Below are 20,232 nucleotides of genomic sequence, written 5' to 3'. Positions count from 1 at the left end.
TGTATATGCACACATACATATACATATATAGAGTATGTCAGATACCCTAAAAGAAGAAATAGAAAATTATCCAGGACAAACACATCATCATTTCCCACATTTGCTTTGTGTCTTGCTAGCTTTCGGGCACAGACTGGCATCAGGCTCCTGTCCCTTACACCCTGTAGTTACCCCCCTTGTGTCATGAGCACCCTCTATTACATTTGCTTGCTTTTTTATCTGCAGTTACTTCTTAAGTGGTTCTCAAACTTTAGCACATATCAGACTCACATAGAGCGGCAGTTAAACTAGACGGGTGGGTCCTACCCTCAGAGTTTCTGACTGAGTAGGTCTGGGTTGGGGCGCATTGATTTGCATGCTTAAGTTCTCATGTGGTTCTGATGCTATTGGAGCAGGGACTATGAGAACTACAGATTTCGTTGACCTTTTTCCTTACATGAAAAGTGTTACATGAAAGCGAATCACATCCAGATCAGACAGCTGAGGTCTAACCCAATGTGAAAGGCATCAGAAGCAACTGGACCTTCTATTTCCACTGATAAAGTTGTCCAGTTTGAGAACCACTGTGCTGAACAGTTTCAGGGGCTGAGAGGAAATAATTTGTACCAATTGCTCACCCCCAGGTTCCATTCTCATGTGTCCAGATTATAGAAGTGCTGCCAAGTGGACCTCCGGACCGAAGTACGGTTCTTGCAATGTATGTATCTCTGGGGCATCGATTTGTTCACCTGAGTTTAGGCTACAAATCAGTGCTTCCAAGCCCCAGCTGCTCATTGAAATCATCTAGGATACTTTAAAAAATGCACCAATGCTGAGCCATCACTCTCAGAGGGATTTGGATGGGGTCCTGGCAAAAACATTTTTTTTTTTAACTTTCTAGATGAGTCTAACATGCAATCCTGATTGAGAACAACTGTAGGAGGTTATCTCTCTCGTTCTTTTGAACACTAACTGGTAGAATTTTGAGGCTTTCAAGTGTTAATCGGTACCAGGACTCCTTTGATATATGGGGCACTTTACCATAACACAGTGACTTCTATTTCATTTCAATTATTTTTTTTTCCTTTTATATCCCTCCTTTTTCCTATCCCTCCTGTTACTATCTTACTAGAGTGTGACAAAAGATTTTAATTTTGTTGCACCCTCAGAAAGCTGTGGGCTAGCTTAAATTTTAAAAAAAATCTCTAAAATGAAGATATCAGAATTTGTTAAGGGAGGCTCAGAAGGGCCAAATAAGAACAAAGTGGTGCAAGTTACGCAGAAAATATAGGTTTTGATTTCACCTAACCACTAAGGAAAGAAGAATATTTTCAGTACAGTGTCTAAAGTAAAAGCCACGTCCAAGAAGCTTCCTAAACACAGGAACTCCTGTATTATGGCATCTTCAGTTCTGCATAAACCTGGAAGGGAATGAAGGGGAACTAACAGACTCACGGTGCCCTCCTTGCGCCTGACAGGTGGCGCACAAAACATCATGCTGAGTTTAAGACTGTCAGAGTGCTACGGACAAAACACCCCTCACCAAACTGTTCTGGGCATTTTAATTTCTAAACCAAATTAAGCACTGCTATTTAAATTTACCTGTGTCTGAGGACGACTGCAGATTTGAAATGAATGTATAACTGGTCTGTGACAGTTATAAAGAAAATGGGAACTTAAACATGGTAATTAGAAATGGAGGAAATGTTCAAATTATATAAATTCTCATGATTTGGTAGCAATAAGCAAAGCACTCACTTCCTACTTGCATAAATACATAGTTTAAAATGAATTTGTGTGAGAGAGGTTTTCTTTTTGTATTTTTTGTTTTATTTTGTTTTTTGTGGTTCTTTTTTGAGACAGAGCAGAAATTGCATGTTGCCAGACAGATATAAGTTAATTAAAAGAAAAAAATAGTTCAAAATAACTATAATCCTGAACATATATTGTTTTTAAATTAAGAAGTAGATTAAGCTCTAATCTATCTAATTGATATTCCTTCTTATTCCCTATTTTGCACTTTGGTATAATTGGGTGTTTAACAAACTTCTAAATTACCAAAGAAAAAATAAATGTAGCACAGTGAAAACAGCTTTATGATATGTAAGTACAGACTTACACATCTGAAGGAGGACCTTCCTTCTATCTACTTCTGCCTGAAGTTTTCTGAGGTTGGAAAATTCTGGTTTGATATTCAAATCCACTTTAAGATGATTTTATAAACAGAGGGATGTCTATTGCTTTCATTTTTCCTCTCCAAAAGTACAACTTGCTAAATAATTAGCCTATAGAATACATGCTGTTTCCAAAAATCAGAGTAACCTGTTTAGATAAATTAGAAGGTAATTAATCAATCCACTTGGTTTTGGTCATGTATGATAATTTACCAGTGGAGACAATCGGTATTATTGATGACACTGTCATTTCATTCCTAGAAAAGTCATCTTGCAAACTGAGAAAAATTAGAAGAAAAAAAACCCTGATAACAATGCATGTATTTGGAAGATATTTTTTAAAAAGTCATAAAATGTCATTTCTACAAGCCTTTCAAGTTATTTTTTTATCAGTTTTGTGTGTATGTGTGTGTATGTGTATATATACATTAGCTTCTTAATTTACTATTTTTACTCATTAAAATAAAAATTCCTGGGATAAGTGCTGATAGACTATGTGAAATCACACTGAACATTGACAACATTGAAATATGGTATTATAAGTGCCTTTTCTTTTCTTTGTTTGAGAACCTTTAATGTGTAAAATAAAGTATGAGTGTATATCTGAATTTTTACTGAAGACAGCAATAAATAAAGTCACTCATTACAAGAAAAATCATTCTAGTAATGCATATATTTGCAACACACATCTATTTTTTCTTTTTTGATCATATGAAAGAAAAGAGGACCATGTTTACGTTTTCCAAGTCTGACCCCTTCCAGTAGGAAGAAAGCAAGGGCTGAACATGAGACCTGGTGACTCAATGTTGAATAATCACAATTAACACACCTCTGGCAGTTAACCAACAGTGTTCATACCTGAATTTCATACCAACTCAGCTGTTATTAAAATCAACAGGAGAAAGGCTGTTATTAATTCTTATAAGAGTCAACAAAACAAAGGTAAAGGCATAAGGAAGAGAATAAATTTGTGAATTTTTTTAAGAGTCTGTTACCTCTTGCAAATGAATGCTTCTACTTAGGTCACTTAGAACACCCATCTCACCTGAATGTTGAAGACTGAATGGAAGATCCTTTACTCATGGAATGGATGTTTGCATTGTTTTTTGTACAGAAAAAGTAATAGAAAGCATAACTAAAGTAAAAAGAAAATCAATTAATGAGTGAATCTAAATCTAGGACTAACATGTAGAAAATACAAGGAAATAGGCTAACTAAATAGTATAAAGAATATTTTCACAATTAGAGACTCTGAAAGGAAAGAAGCTGCCCCAGAAAACAGCATGTCCGAGGAAGAGATAGATGATGATGTGGGTGGATGTTCCAAGGGTTTCAAAGAGCAGATTGGAAGGTGACCAGTATCTATGAATGTATGAACCCATTCTTCCCAATGACTATAATAACTGCCCGAAGATTAAGGTAAAGAGAAGTCTATTTTTTTGTCTAAATAAATATGGGGAGCAAAACTACTTAATTAACTGTTATTTTACTTTTAACATCTTATTTGTACAGCATATTGGTCTTAGTTTTTATATTTTAAGTTTACCCATAGTGATATCAATATAAAATAATGCTCAATGTGAACCCTGGATGTCTCACGCTGTCACTCCCTTGGGTCCGTGTCCAGCTGCCTCCCGGGGTCATGTCACACTTACACGGTACACTGCAGATGCAGCTTGCACTTCCTACCGTCTGTGGCCACATCAACTCGTAGTCATGAACCTTGACAGGACTTTTAACTGTGCTCTTCTATTTTGCTATGCTTAGCATCATCAGACTTAACAAAAGTATACAGGCTGCTCCACTAAATTGGAATTTCAGATAAACAGCAGATGCTTCTTTTAGTATGAACTTGTCCCATTGAAAAATTGTTTTTCTGAATTTACATTTCACGGGATGTTTGGCCTACAGCCAACTCCCTTACCCATCAAGGCCATCAAATAGAGACTTTCATGACCTAAAGACCTACCACTGTCCACACCTGTCATTTCCTCCTTCACTTCTGTCGCAGAAGAAGACACCCTGATTTCCCGGCCATGGTGAGTCCTTCTGTTTTGTGGTTTGGGACCCATCCTTTCCCACCTTCTCCATGGGGCTTTAATAAATAAACAGTCCTCTCAGTTTTCTGCATCCTCAACTTCTCCCTCTTTCTCTGAGCTCATGAGTTTTCTTGTTTAAAAACAAAAACAGGCCCCAAATTCATCTCTCCCTCTCTACATTCTCTCTTTCCTTCACATGCTCATGGGTTTTCATCGGCTCCTTGGCCGTTCTGCTCCCTCTCTCTGTTGGCTTCTTTTCCTCTTCCAAGCTCATTGCATTTGCATTTCCACAGGGCTCTTCACGCCCTCATCTTCTCACTTCACAAATTTTCCTTGTAAGATCTTGGCAATCACTGCCTGTATGCTCAAGACTTCCTAGTCTTCACCTCAAGCTGAAATGCCTCTTCTGAACTCTGGAACTTTATATATTCCTGTTTTCTGGGTAGCTCTCTTTAGACACTTGTCTTGCACCTCAAACTATCATGTCTAAAAGTGGATTCATCTCCTTTTAAATCTGTCTCTCAATCCATGTGTCCTCGCAGTAGTAAATGGTGCTGTACTCTACCTAATTTTCTAAATCGGAAACTTAAGATCAGATATATACGTAATTGTCATTAAGTCCTGTTTGGCTTTTCTCCAAATATGTTAATCATCTACTTCTTTTTATTTTCATAGGTACCATCACAATTTCACTGGGACATAGCTATGGCTTCTGGCTTCTCTTGGCTTTAGCCTTGTCCTCTCCAATCTGTTTTCCAACAGCAGCTTGAGTGATCTTCCAAAACATGAAAGTGACAATGTCATTCTTTTGCTTAAAAGTCTACAGAAATTTCCCCTCGTTGTTAGAACACTGTCCAAACTCCCAACTGGCTGGTAAAGAACTCCAGGGGCAGCTACCTTTCCCTCCTGCTCTCTGCTAGTTCTCACTGAAACATGCCATTTCCTTTTCCTGAAAGAGATTATCTTTTCTATTTGCTTGACTTTTAGTTTTCTTTTGTATTTCTCCTTAATTATTAGTTCCTCTGGGAAACCTCCTTTACTCTACTGGGTGCAATGTGAAATTCATTCATGGATTTTTTTTAAAACATTTTCCTGCTTAACTGTTTGACCTACTGGAATATCAGTTTATGAAGGATTGGACCATTACTGTATTCTCCATTGTATTCCCGGCTTCTAAAACATTGCCTTGATACAGAGTAAATTCCCAATAGTTGTTCAATATGTGAATGAATGAATAAATGAGCACACAGTTATCATGTCAGGTATAAAACAGTCCATTTTAAGCATAATTTTCTTAGATGATCAGGCCTGTTATTCAAAAATTATCTAAATCAATCTTACAATGCTAGTGCATTGTCAAAAAGCATAATCCTATTGCTCTTGAAAAGTAGCTTTCCACTATGAATGTCTGGAGTTTTAGAAGATTTTCCTCTCCATTTTCCCACACTCAGTTTAAAGTTATTGCAACTTCCAAGATTTAAACAAGTCAAAATATAGACATTTTAAACCATTTTCTCATCCATATTGTCCTCAACAATTTTTTTCTTAATGAGAAAATAAGAAAATGCATAATGAAGATTGTAGAAAAATATTATAAATATACCTTCAAGCTCACTATCCAACCCAAGCTAGAACTAAAACCCTACAGGGAGTTACTATTTACTTTGCAGTTCTTCCACTTTTAAAGAAACCATTGATGGAATTCTATCAAATATTCCTTATTTGTTTTACCCTGCATCCCATCTCCAATTCCCATTATTGTCTCCATGGTTTTTGCAAGTCTCGGGTCCTAGCGATCACTGATCATGAAGCATTCTGTAAACTCCGCCTGAGCAACTGCTGAATGCCAGAATTACTCTGAGTATTGTGGAGGGCACAAATAACTGTAAGACATGATTCTTATCTTTCAAAGAGCTGATTCTACAGGGAAAGGAAAACCAGCACATGAGAAACTAGTAGAGAATAACTGAATCCTAAATACATAATATTGACTGAATGTTATAGGAATTCCAAGAAAGAAAAGACACTGTGGACTAGAATAATTTGGAAAAGCTTTATGGAAAAGGGTAAAAGTGAGGCCAATACTGAAGCATATCTAAACATGGGCATTTGGAGAGAAAGAGAAAGACATTCAGGAGGGAACAGCGTTGGACAGTAGTTTAGTGCAGATCTTTTCTTTTTTCTTTTCCTGCTCATAATTCTTTTCCCACTTCTTCTGGTACTGGTGCCATTCTTTTTGTTGTTGAATATCCTTTCCTCAAATCACACGATTGTAGAGGGGTTACCAGTAGCCACATCTTAAATTCAACCTTCCCATCCAAGGACTTGGTCGGAGCATAATGCCCGATGCCCAGTGCCCTGGTGACAGTGATCAGCCCAAGGGTGTGACTTCAGGCAGGCTAATGATAGTCCACCTCTGGGATTTCATGGGTAACTACTTGAACAGAACATTTCCCTTTTCTGTTAGGTCACTGCCTGTAAAATGTAAGCCTGATGCTATCTCTGTCCTCATTCTCTTCCCTTCGTGATATAGAGGAAGCTTGTATGCAGTTGGAGAAAATGAGAACACCACACAGAAAAAGAGACACAGAGTGAGATGACCACATAGTCTCTGGGGTCCCTGAAGCCATCTGTATACCTGGATTTTCTATTTCTTTGACCAATGGATCCTTTTCTTGCTTAAGCTCATTTGAATTGGTTTCAGTCAATTTGAACCAGATAGAAGAGTTCTGACCAAAACAGGTGGTAGGCTAATGGGTGGACATGGAGAGAGAACAGCAGTATAGAAAAGAGCCCAATGGCAATGAGAAAGAAGGCACAGATCAAAAGCAGTATCTAGAGAAAAAGTGACAGGATTTGGTTGGAGGCTAGATGTACCTAATACAAAAGTAAAATAGTAAAAAACTGGAAATTCAAGGGATCTGTGAACTTACTGATAGAAATGGGTACAGTTGGAATGAGGAAGTGGGCTTGAAGGGAAACAATAGCCAAACAATGACATCTGAGTTACTGGCAAAATCGGGACTTTGTCCGTCTGTGTTCAAGTGAGATCACTCACATCACATGGTACAGCAGTGTGAAATAGAGGAAAGAAATCAATTCAGCGTAGTTAGATTCAGCATAATCATATTCAGTAGAATATGACAGAAAACTACAAGTATGCTTCCCCAATCATCCTTTCTATTACTTTTTCTCTTTTCTCTTCCCATGTAAAGCCCAGGGAGAATCTCTAGCTTAGAGCTGTGGTTTTCAAAATGTGGTCAGTAACATGTGTATAACCTGGGAACATTTTAGAAATGTAAATTCAAGGGTCCAACCTTAGAACTTCAGGGGTGGGTCAGCAACCTGTATTTTAACAAGCTCTGTAGTTGATGCTGATGGACACTAAGGCTTTAGACCTACTGATGCACAGTATTCTCCACACATTGGCTCCACGTCAGGCAAGATGATCCACCACTTAGTGCTATGACTTCACACAGGAAGAATGACTCCCTTAGACAAAATGCATTTTCCTTAAATCTATTCATTCAAAAACTGTGTGTGGAATATGTGCTATCTGCCAGGCACTGTTCCAGACTTGGAAGGCAGCACCATGTGTGACATGAAACAGTTAGTCACAAAGCTATTTATATGTCGGCAATAAAAATTATGCTATGAAAGTGACTCCCAGGGGCCCTGAGTGTTGCTTAGGGAATCATGAAGATGGCCCTAAAGAAATGACATTTAAACCAAGAAAGAATGACCAGGAGTTAGTCTGGTGAAGGGCTCAAGGGGTAATGAAACCATTTGAGGCCCTGAGAGGGACAGGCTTGGGCACTTTCAGAGAACTAAAACCAGCCTAAATAAGTCAGCATTAATGATGGGTGTTGAAGCTGGAGAGGCAGACCTGATAGCTCATGCAGGCACTTGTAAATCATATTAAAGATTCTGAACTTGCCCTTGAGGGCAATTAAGAGGCCATTGAAAAGTTTAAAGCATGAGCTAACATGATATAATTCATGTTTCTTTTAATGTAATTTTTTCCCTGTAAAAAAGGCAAAGCCTGTCTCACTGTACAATGGTGGAGGTAATAGCATGATGATTTAAATTTCTTGCAAATTTTAATTGGCTAATAGAGAAAGTTTCTCTGAGTAAGGCTCTGATGAGGGTGGGAAAGAGAGTAGAGTGTCCATGTGGGAACTAAATGCCAGGAACAGAAACGGAAGCAGGCCTTAGAGCTTCTGCTTTGCGGCTGTGGCTGAGACTGAGCCTGCCTGTGTATGTGTGAGCAGCAGGGCGGTGAGTGCACAGACAGCCCCCTCCCCACCGCACCCCTGGTGCTTAGGCTGTGTCTGTGTCTGTCCAGGGGATTTTCCTACTCATGGTCCCATGCAGAGCTTTCACTCACTTTCCAGGCATGGTGGTTGCCTCCCTGAGGATGACATCCAAATCTGTATGTCCTCCCTGGCCTTGAGGTTTTCATTTATACTATCTTTGTGCTGTTTCCTTTTTCATAGTTTTGTACTAATATATTATGTTAATGACAGTGGCAAAGACACAACTGTTCAGTGCTGACCTGTGTGTAGTTCACTAATGCTCTCCTGAATTTCAGTGGCATGTCACATTGCCTGCTGGACAGCTGACCCTGAAATGCCATTACAACCACAAAGATCCTGCTTGTAACTGAACTCATAATGTCTCTCCCAAACCCACTTGCCTCTGACTTCATCTGCCTTTGTCAATAATGTCAACATCTACTGTCTTCCAAGTTCCGAAGCCTGGAGTTGTCCTTGACCTTTGTCTTATGCTCTCACCAATTCCCAGCACTAACCTTGCTCCTATGTACCTGATGGAATGATGAAATGGAATGCCATTTGCTCCTTCCTTTCTTTACACTTTATCATCCTCATCCTACTTACCTTAAAGCAGGATACTTCCACCATTTCACAACTCATGCTCCCAAATCTAGGTTCCTTCCCCAGTACACCCTCAGGGACACTGTGACTACTCTGTACATGTCATTCTTTACCACGTCTATTTTATTTAGTGGAGGCATTCTGTTTTGTTTTTTGCAGTGGAATCTTCTTTTTTCCTTAAAGGAATATTATGATGAATGTCATTATATCAGAGAGATAAACATGAAGCTTTTCTGATTGAAGATGGGCTAAAGGGAGCACAATCCCCTTGATCTGTCCTCACATTTGGAGGCAGTTGTTTTGGCACCAAGAGGCTGCCAGAGGCAGTTTGAGAACAAGGACTTACAAAACAGAGCTATGCATGCTGGAAGGGTGTGCATGTTTTCTTCACAATGCCTCTTTTAAAAAAAGTTTAATTATCCCTATCAACCTATGCAAACCTTCCAAAATAGTCACACAAGTTCGCACAGACTTCGTACAGACCCTGTGTCATTCCTCATTCTTATCTGGGTCTATGGTGTTTCCTCTGCTTCAAGTTCCTGGAATGCCATCCATGCATCTCTGCCAATCTAAATTCTACTTTTTCAGTCCCAATCCCACCTCTTAAGGGTTTTTCAGATTGTACTATCTCTCAGGAATTTTTCTTTCTTCCAATTCCTGCAGTATTCCTCTTTTTAAGCTAACCCTGTACTATCATAAACTTTCATCTTTTCAGGTGTACATTCAGTTTCTCTCACTAAATAATAAGGGTGGAATCAATTATTTTGTCACTTTTCATCCTTGGCATCCAGTAAAATGTGCTGTCCATGATATTTGCTTAGTGGGTATAGTCTGATGATGACCCATAGCAAGAAATAATAACTATAGGCCCATCCATCTCACTTTGATTAATAGAAGTCTCAGTTAAATAACCTGTCTTTGAAAATGTTCCTCCAGATTAGTGCTTTTAAGTTAGGAGATGCAGCCACTCTGATTTTAATTGAAAGCATTACTTTTTTCTCCAATTACCATTAAGCCTACAAACAGCTTCTTTGATTATCTTTCACCAAATTATGTTGGGAGGAGATCTGGGGGATGACAACAGATAACTGAAAGTGAGGCATTCTCAGCCTAGACTGGAAATAGTTTTATTCTATCCCCCAACATTGTAGCAAAGCCACACTGAAATCAGATTCAAAAGATTACGAGAAACTTACATCAATATACAAATCCAATGGTGTTACTTCTGTCGCTTTTAACCCCTTAGTGTGTTTTTACATGGCCCTCTCTCACTACATACTCATTTCAACCACCCTTCCGCCTCCCTCACCACACGCTGGCCACGAGAGCTGCCTTTCAGGGTCCTGGCTGATCTCCTTGCCTCCTCCTGGCTTCCTGCCCTGTAAGGTCTTCCCTGTTTTCTCCCTTGATCAAAACCTGTCATCCTTTGAGCCTCAATCAGTTTATCACTTTTTTAAGAGAATTCTTCTCTGATCTCTCGGAATAGGTAAAGCTTCTTTGTTGTGTACGCTCAGATTCCATATCATGCTTGTAATTATATGTGACTGTGTTCTGCATCAGACTGTAAGCTCTAAGATGTCAGAGACTATGTGAATCTAATGCATAATAATATTTTAAATGCCTAGGACAAAGTCTGATGTATAATACATGCCTGAATGAATAAACGAATAGCATTTTATGAATGACTACCTTCTAAGATGTTCAGAGATACAAACTACTATAATATTATTTACATCAAGAGCTTAATTGTCCTTCTTGTCCTGCCCTTAATGGACATGAGCATCATTCTCTGGATCACATGAGTCACATGAAATATACATAAGTTTTATAAAGTAACATCAACCTTCATCAAAACAAGCCCAAACAACCACGCAGTATGCAACAAAAACTTGACCTACTTTGAAACAGAATTTAACCAACTTAAATGACTAGGTATAATATAAAAACTTTAAAAGTATTTGTTTTGTTTAAAATTGTCCCATTTATGCATACTAGCATGAATATTCCTGTAATTCTTTTTAACATTAAGTTATTTTGAAAATTTATACAGTTAGGTAAAAAGTGTGAGAAGGTGCTAGTCTCATAGCTATGAAATGCCTGCATGCTGAAGCCTTGTAGTACATGATTAGCACTAAAGTTGATGAGGTCTTTTTCCCTCTGAAGGCTCCAGCGGCCCCACTGATGTGTCCATGACTCATTTCTGTGTCATTTCGTTCTTGAGTTACCCTGCTGAGTCAGACAACTGGTGAACAAATTAGCACCAACAGCAGAGGAGATTTTTCTGATATAAAAATCTGAACTTAAAAAACCCAAGCGTTGAATATCCACATTTTCTTTTTTTCTGCATATCCTGTCAGGGTGCTAAGAGTTCGCCGAATTTGCATTGAAGAGTCCAAATTTCACACATTGTCACTCATATTTCCTCCACTAGCCTTGTTTTAACCAGAATGGGTGTAAGACTCAACTGACCTGTCAGTCCCTTTACCAGGAAAAATGATCATTATTAAATTAAAAGGATGGGAAAGGGGAAATCTAATTCTATTTTAGGACAACTTTTAAACCAGTGCATACCAATCTTTTCTCATTTTATCACCTACAGACAATCAGACAAATAACAGTCTGAATAAATGTTATGTTTTGAGGGTAGGGGTCAAACACAAACCTAACTCACAGAGGGAAGTAATATGTTGGGTGGCATCCAGTCTTTCTCTGTGGGGACTGATACGCATACTTTTAAACTGTCAGACCTGTCAGGGTAGGTGGCGGAGACTTCTGAACGGAGTTCCTCGCGTGGTCCCTGCATCAGCCACACACTTGCCAACTTCTGTTACTGCCAAGGTTTCAGTGCTGGAACCTGCTTCTGAAAGCCTTTTCTTCATTTCTGTATTTTGCCTAAGTCTGTGCAAGGGCTGAGGGTCCCTGCGCGGGCTCTCCCAGGACTCCTTGGGGCCTCCTCGTCCCCAGGGGTCCGCTTGGCCGCGGAAGGCTGCTTTCTCGGTACCTGTGCCTTTTCCTCCGCAGAGATTTAAAGAGCGACTCTGACATCGGATCAGCTCTTGCTGCTTTTTACCTCTGGATCCCGAATCTACCAGATCAGTTCCATTAGGAGCAGAAGACCCACCCCCAGTTTCCACATCTATTATTATTTCTCCTTCTCCTTCGTGACAGTTGGAATTTCAGTCGGGCTCTTCTTTTTGCTTGCATCCAGGGACTCGCGTCCGTGGCAGATGAATCTGAAGAATCTGCATAAAACTCACACCATTGGGGGCTTGTGATTTGGAGGTGAAAATCATTTCTTCTCCCTTTTATTTGCTCTTCTGTGTGCTCTTATCTCTCAGAGGGCTTTCTCCTCCTTCTAGACCTCTGTTTTACTGATTTCTTGCCCAACTCCTGCCTAGCAGGGCTCAGCACTGTGACAGGGGGGCAGTGCTCAAATGCCTGTTCTGGCATGTTATTTAAGATGGCAGATCTAGACAAAGCAGCAGGCAAGGGATGGGATATGGGAATGGAGAGGAAAGCCATGAGAAAACAGAGAGAAAGAATGATGAAAATGATAACATGGACCAGAAATTGATAAATAAAAACCAAATGAAGAAAATGCACTAAAGGAAAAATAATGAGCCAGTATGAATTGCCCATGGACAATGCAAGGCAGAGGCAGGAGCCACACAGTCTCCGAATATAAGCAAGAACGCAAAACACGGTCTAAAAAATATTGAATAAGATTATTTGCTGAGCACTTACCTGCAGATGTCCTGAGTAGATGGGCAGACAGACAACCTTGACTGGCTCCTAGGAGCTGTCCCTGTTGTTGGGCTGCTTGCCTGGAGAAACAAGTTAGACAGTTTGGCGTCTTGGTTAAGGTAATACATGGTCGATATCTTGCTTTTTTTCCACATATTTAAAAAATTACAACAAATGTGGCTGCCAGTCATGTTGCTCATAACACAGCTCACAGAATATAGGAAGTTAAAGGGTTCGTTTTGCAAAAGTAAAACTTATTTGAGGAACTTGGAACAGCTGAGATGCTGTACCACTTTGCCGTTGCTTCATTTGTGAGAGAGGAAGATGAATCCACAAGTTTCTATTCTATTTCCTGTAAACATTTGAGTAGAATGGCTCAGTTTGCCCTGGAAGCAAATGGGTAACACTTTAAGGGACTATTATGTGCCTAGGATGATAATAATCTGGGAAGCCTAAATAATCAAATAGCCGTTAGATAGCTGGAGACTGCCTGATGTTAATGTTAAGTCACATCAAGGCCCCATGAGATAATATATTTGAAAACACTTTGTAAGATTTAAAAGCCTACAGTTATTACTATATTATTATCTCATCACTGACACTAGTAAAATCTACCACAACATTATTGACTTTCATATCTTTTAACCCTGTGACCTTATAATCCTGAGAAAAAGAGAGCCTGAAATAGTTCAGATTGCTTCCACAAAGTTGATTTCACTAAAATCCCACCTTTGAAACACAACATTTTCTTCACTCTATTTGACTTCTTTCAACCTGTTGTATTTAATACAGCTCATGATGATAAATCAAAAGATGGAATTAATTGAGAATTTACTGTAGGCCAGGCATGTGTGTGGCTTTTTCTATTGTCTCTTTAATCCTTACAATAAATAAGATCATAAGTGGGAAATAGTAATTTGTAGTTTTGAGTGAATATTATGTGCTAGTTACTATTCTAAGTACTCACATTTATTAATACTCACAAGAAATGTTATGTGGTAAACACTACAATTATTTGCATATCACAGATGGGGAAACTGTGAAGTTGGTGCCGCTTCTTATGAGCAGGCGCTGGAGGGGCTCTGGCTCCTCCCCCGTCATCCACCTATCAGCGCTCTTCTCCCTTACAAGGGGGAAGCCAAGTGAGTTTTAGGGCCAGAGTCAGGCCAACCTGGCTACACACATGATATATAAAATTTTGTCAACAAGAAACAACATTAAAAGTAGAAAGATTAACCCCAAATTTCAGAGTAGTTCTAAAAATTCCCATGCCCTTGGATCTAGAGAAAGAGGAGTCAACTATAACTCAAGAGGTCAGAAAAACTCTCAAGAGGAGCTATAATAGGCTGAATAATACTCCCCACTCCTCCCGCAAGGTGTCAACATCCAAATCACTGGAATTTGTGAATATGTTTCCTTATGTGACAAAAGGGACTTTGCATATATTAAATGAAGGACCATGAGATGGGGAGGTTATCCTGGATCATCTTGGGGAGCTGAATGTCGCCATGAGGATCCTTTTAAGAGGGAAGCAGGAGAGTAGGGACAGAGAGAGAGAGAGAGAGAGGGAGGCACATGCCATGCTGCCCACTTTGAAGATGGAGAGAGGGGGTCCTACCAAGGAATGCAGGTGGTTTCTAGAAACTGGAAACGGCAAGAAAATGGGTTCTCTCTTAAAGTCCCCAGAAGAATGAAGCCCTGCTGACATCTTGATTTTAGCTAAGTGAGACCTATGTTTGACTCCTGACCTCCAGAATTATAAGATAATAAAACTGTATTGTTTTAGACCAACAAGTCTGTGGTAATTTGTCACAGTAGTCATGGGAAACTAATATGGGGGTACACTTCAGCTAATCTTGAAAGGCAAGTAGGAGTTGTTAAAGAAGAGATTAAAAGTATCCTAGGCAGATAACAGTTGCCAAGAGGGAAGGCTGGCATTCTCAACATATTCAATAGACTGAGTTACGTCTACATACCTCTGACTTACAGTTTGCTGATTCTTTATTAATTCATGGACATTGTGTATTTCTAAAATCTTTGAACATCATCTTTAAACACCAGTTCAATATTTGTATCAAAGCTCACTTATTTCAAGTTTTTTAAAAAATTTGGATTAACATCATCTCTGCAATTTTTACAAAATATGAGCACTTCTGTCCTCTACACCATAAGCAATAAGTTTCATTAGATTGGGCATGGCTATCCCATACATATCCATTGATATTAGCAGGGAAATCTGCATAGAGCAGGCACTGAGTCAAGGCCATGTCTGAAGTCCACTGCTCATTCTCTTTTAAAAAAAACAAAAGTAACAACACATCCCAAAAGCAATCTCAAATCATAATGATATTATGAATGTGAACCACAGTATTTTGACCATAATAATAGATATCCATGGCTAGTTAATGATGTGTCAAAGTCAATTCTATGAAAATGTACAGGCAAAGATGTTGAATTAGACATAATCATAATAAAGCAAATTTTATAATCTCACAGGTCTGAGCAAATGTATGGTCTACAATGAGATAATTATTTACCTATGAGAGAACATGAAAAAACATGCAGCTTCCCTTTGGATAGTTTTTGGTGCACTCTGGCACTCAGTCAAGTGGCATTTAGGTCTACAACACTTAAGTATTTTGCAGAGAATGAAGTCATTCCTTGTTGCCCATCAAGAATCTTCAAGTAGCTCATATTCGAAATTAATTTATACTTGCTGAGTTTGCTAGTGGGCTGCTGTAGCATATGCTGTTAATGATTATCTTTGGGCACTAGAAAGCTCACTTTGGTAGCTGAGAATTGGAAGGTCCAGAACTGACTATCCTAATTCCTCAAAAGAACTAAGATTTGATATATCTGGGATACAGCAGGATCAAGAAAAGGAATATGTGAAGCAATATAATCCTAAGTGGTTGTTTCAGTTTAAAGTCTGACAAAATTTATTTGAAATATAAATTGAAGAAACTAACAGGTGTAAAATTCTATGAAAATTCTTTAATAAAGCTAAGTGAGATCAGAGGTTAGAGCATTTTTACCAGATATCAAAGCACAGCATAAATCATTTGAAAGTAAAAGAACACATGGGTAGCAAAAGAAAGGATACATCATTAGAATAGAATCTATTCTCTATCTATCTATCTATCTATCTATCTATCTATCTATCTATCTATCTATCTATCATCTATCACCTATCTATCCTTCTACATGTTAGTACATAATAAAGCTGCATTTCAAATAAGTGGAAAAAGGCCATGCTACTAAGTACATAATGTAGAGAAAAATGACTTATGATTTGGGAAACTATAAAGCTGGATCCCTTCCTTACTGCTTATGCTAAATTTCAGTTATATGAATGACTTAAATTTACCATAAAAATTGAGAAGGAAACATAATTGAATATTTTTATGATGTATTTTATGAAATGGAAAATTAATATAGGAAAAGACAGATAAGCATAAAAAATTTAAACTTCTAATTAGTAAAAAAGAAACACATACAGTCACACATCAATACTACCCCAAAGAAAACTCAAAGCCATAAATAATGCCATCTTTCATAGCACATATGGTCTCCAGACAGTTAATTTCTCTAGTATTCAGAGATATTTTACAGATCAGGAAAGAAAAGTTGATTGACCTTAGAGGGAAAATGAGTAAAACACACGAAGAAGTGTTCATAGAGAAGGAATTATACTAGGCCAAAAGCCACGTGTAAAAAGATGCTCAATCTCAATAACCAAACAAATGTACATTCAGTTAACAATGATATTTACTTTCACTTATTAGATCAGCACATTTTAAAAAGATTGATAGGTGGAGAGGAGAAAAAGATGGCAAGAAGGAAGGCATGGCAGAAACCTCCTCCCATATACACACCAAGGAAACAACTACAGCAAACACAGCTAACCCAAAGACTGCAGAGCAGACCACCTAACCTGGGGAAGAAGAGAAGGCCACACAGAGACGGGTAAAGTGGCAGAGCCAAGATCCACAGGGACCCGAGCTCTTCCTCCCAATCCCAGCCCACAGGTGGGAGGAGAAGATAAAAAGTGGGGAGGGGACAGGCATTCAGGAGCTCTGCACACCTGGCTCTGGAGATCGGCTCTGTGAATGTGAGTCCACACTGCATTGGATTCTAGTGATCAGTGGGCTGCACACCAGGGAGAGTTGGAGCTCCATGGGAGGCTGAGACTCCAGCTGCTTGTGGAGGAACACAGATGCTCCATCAGTCCCACTCAGAGAGCAGTTTGGATGATTTTCCAGCAGCAGGAGTGGTGCCAAAGAGGAGATTGTTGGACAGAGCTCTCTACAGAAGAAAGGGCAAGTGTAGGACACTTCCCCAGCCCTTCCTTGGCCAAAAGGCCAGACACTCTTGAGAGTCCCCAAAGCTCCATCCCTTTTGCTGGCAGCTCGGCCCTGAGGCACTTCCTTACACAAGTGCCCACCTGCCCAGCTGGCCCAGTAGCAGTCAGAATTTGCTGCCTGGAAGGCAGAGGGAGGCTCTCCCAGCTTTTTTGGCCCTGTCTCAGCCCCACTAGGGAGGCGCCTGGATGCCCCAGCTCTGAGAGCTCCTTGCTCCTCACAGGTAGCCTAGCTGACTCCACTGCCAGGAGTAGGCACACATGTGCTCTACTGTTTCTGTGTGACTTTCCACCACACAACTTGCTCTGTATGACCACCCTGCCCAACCCATTAGCCGGGAGTGCTGCCAACTCCCTAGGACAGGCAGAGGGTGACCCCGCGCACAACAATCCTGGCAGAAAAGCAACTGCTGTGCTCACAAAGGGCCATCTGAGGCAAACTGCCCTCAATTGTGGACTGAGATATCCCATTATGGGCAGACAGTCAGAAAGAGGGCCCTTCCCATAGCCCACCAACAGCAACTGGAGCTCCACAACAAAGGAGAATCAGGCACTGGACAGTGAGAAGTCTTGAGCTTCTGGGAACCAGAGGACACCTTCTTCATAAACCCATTACTCTCTAGACCAGGAAGCATAGCAGACCCATCTAATACAAAGAAAGAAACACAAGAAACCTTAACAAAATGAGGAAACAGAGGAATAAGTTTCAAACAAAAGAACAGGAAAAGATCCCAGATCCAAGAAAGAGGGATAAATGAAACGGAGATCACCAATCTTCCTGATAAAGATTTCAAAGGAAGAGTCATAAATATGTTCACTGATCTGCAGAAAAGCATTGACAATCTCAGGGAGGATTTCAACAAAAAGATAGAAGACTTGAAAAAAGAGCCACTCAGAGATGAATAATACAGTAACTGAAATGAAATATACAATGGAAGGTATGAATAATAGGTTGCTGCTAGTAAAGGAAACAATTAATGAAATGGATATTAGAGAACAGGAAAACAATGAAGCTGAGGAACAGAGAGGAAAAAAAATCTCTAGAAACAGGAGGATGCTAAGAGACTGGGTGACAATTTTGAACAAAACAATATTCACTTAATATGGGTATCAGAAAGAGAAGAGAGAGAGAAAGATGTAGCAAATCTCTTTGAAGAAATAATTGTTGAAAACTTTCCCAATCTGGGGAAGGAAATATACACCCAAATCCTGGAGGCACAGAAAGAAACCCCAGGAAGACAACACCAAGAGATGTTATAATTAAAATGACAAAGATTAAGGATAAAGAGAGGGTACTGAAAGAGGTTAGAGAGAGGCAAAAAATTTCTTATAAGGGAAACCCCATCAGGCTATCATCAGATGTCTCAGTAGAAGCTTTATAGGGCAGAAGAGAATGACATAAAGTATTTAATGAACAAGAATCATCTAACCAGAAAGGTTATCATTTAAGATTGAAGGGGAGATTAAAAGTTTCCCAGACAAGCAAAGGCTGAAGAAACTTACCACCAGTAAACCAGCCTTACAGGATATGTTAAAGAAACTTCTGTAGCAGACCACTTCACAGCTGAATTCTACCAAAATTTAAACAAGAGCTAATACCCATCCTTCTCAAAGTATTTCAAAAAGTAGAAGAGAAGGGAATACTTCCAAATTCATTCGATGAGGCCAGCATCACTTTAATACAAAAAACACACAAAGACAATACAAAAATGAAAATTATAGACCAATATCCCTGATGAACACAGATGGAAAAATCCTCAAAAAATATTAGCAAACCAAAATAAAAAGTATAACAAAAGAACCATACATCACTATCAAGTGAGATTTATTTCAGGGATACAAGGATGGTATAATATTCATAAATCAGTCAACATCATACATCATACTAACAAAAAGAAAGATAAAAAACCACATGATCAGCTCAACAGATGCTAGAAAAGCATTTAAAGAAATTCAACATCCATTTATGATAAAAAATGAAGTTGGCATAGAGGATATGTACCACAACAAAATAAAGGCCATATATGAGAAACCCACAGATAACATCATACTCAGTGGAGAAAGGCTGAAGCTTTTCCTTTAAGATCAGGAACAAGACAAGGATGTTCACTCTCACCACTTATTCACCATAGTACTGGAGGTCCCAGCCACGGCAATCAGACAAGATAAAGAGATAAAAGGCATCCAAATTGCTATGGAGGTAGTGAATTCATCATTATTTGCAGATGACATGATACTGTATATGGAAAATCCTGAAGACTCCACCAAAAAACCGTTAGAGCTAATAACTGGATTCAGCTACATGGAGGATACAAACTTAATACATAGAAATTGTTGCATTCCTAAATACTAACAATGAACTAACAGAAAGAGAAATCAGGAAGTCAATTCCATTTACAATTTCATCAGGAAGAATAAACTACCTAGGAATAAACCTAATCAAGGAGGTGAAAGATCAATACTCTGAAAACTATAAGACACTAATAAGAAAAATTAAAGAAGACACAAATAAATTATCCCACATTCACACATAGGACAAATTAATATTATCAAAATGGCAATCCTACCCAAAGCAATTGGCAGATTCAATGTAATCCCTATCAAAATACCAATGACATTATTCATTGGTATTTTGAATTAGAGCAATTCAAATATTGGTATATTTGAATTATTTGAACTAGAGCAAATAATCTTAAATTCATATGGAATGACAAAAGACCCCAGAAAACCAAAGTAATCCTGAGAAAGAATAACAAAGCTGGAGATATCATGCTCAGTGACTTCAAGCTATAACACAAAACTACAGCAATCAAAACAGTATGGTACTGGCACAAGAATAGATCCATAGATCAATGGAACAGAATAGAAAGCCCAGATATAAATCCATGCATATATAGTCAGTTAATATATAGTAAAGGGACCATGAACATACAATGGAAAAAAGATAGTTTTTTCAATAATTGGTGTTGGGAAATTGACAGATATGTATACGTGAATGAAACTGACTTTCTAACTCCATACACAAAAGTAAACTCAAAATG

General features: G+C 38.9%; 1 protein-coding gene across 1 annotated transcript in view; it reads right to left on the bottom strand.

Moving 5' to 3' along the window:
• Positions 1 to 20,232, bottom strand: part of MARCHF1 (membrane associated ring-CH-type finger 1) — a 937,042-nt gene that overhangs the window by 80,907 nt on the left and 835,903 nt on the right. The window contains 5 exon segments of the mRNA XM_073232517.1: positions 9,688 to 9,689; positions 11,813 to 11,855; positions 11,857 to 12,209; positions 12,211 to 12,556; positions 12,832 to 12,911. Of these exon segments, the coding sequence (XP_073088618.1) occupies positions 9,688 to 9,689; positions 11,813 to 11,855; positions 11,857 to 12,209; positions 12,211 to 12,556; positions 12,832 to 12,911 (824 nt within the window).

This window comes from Manis javanica, chromosome 3 (genome assembly GCF_040802235.1).
Source record: "Manis javanica isolate MJ-LG chromosome 3, MJ_LKY, whole genome shotgun sequence".
NCBI lineage: Eukaryota > Metazoa > Chordata > Mammalia > Pholidota > Manidae > Manis > Manis javanica.
Note: the sequence above shows the minus strand (reverse complement) of the source record. Positions and strands in the feature narration are given on the sequence as shown.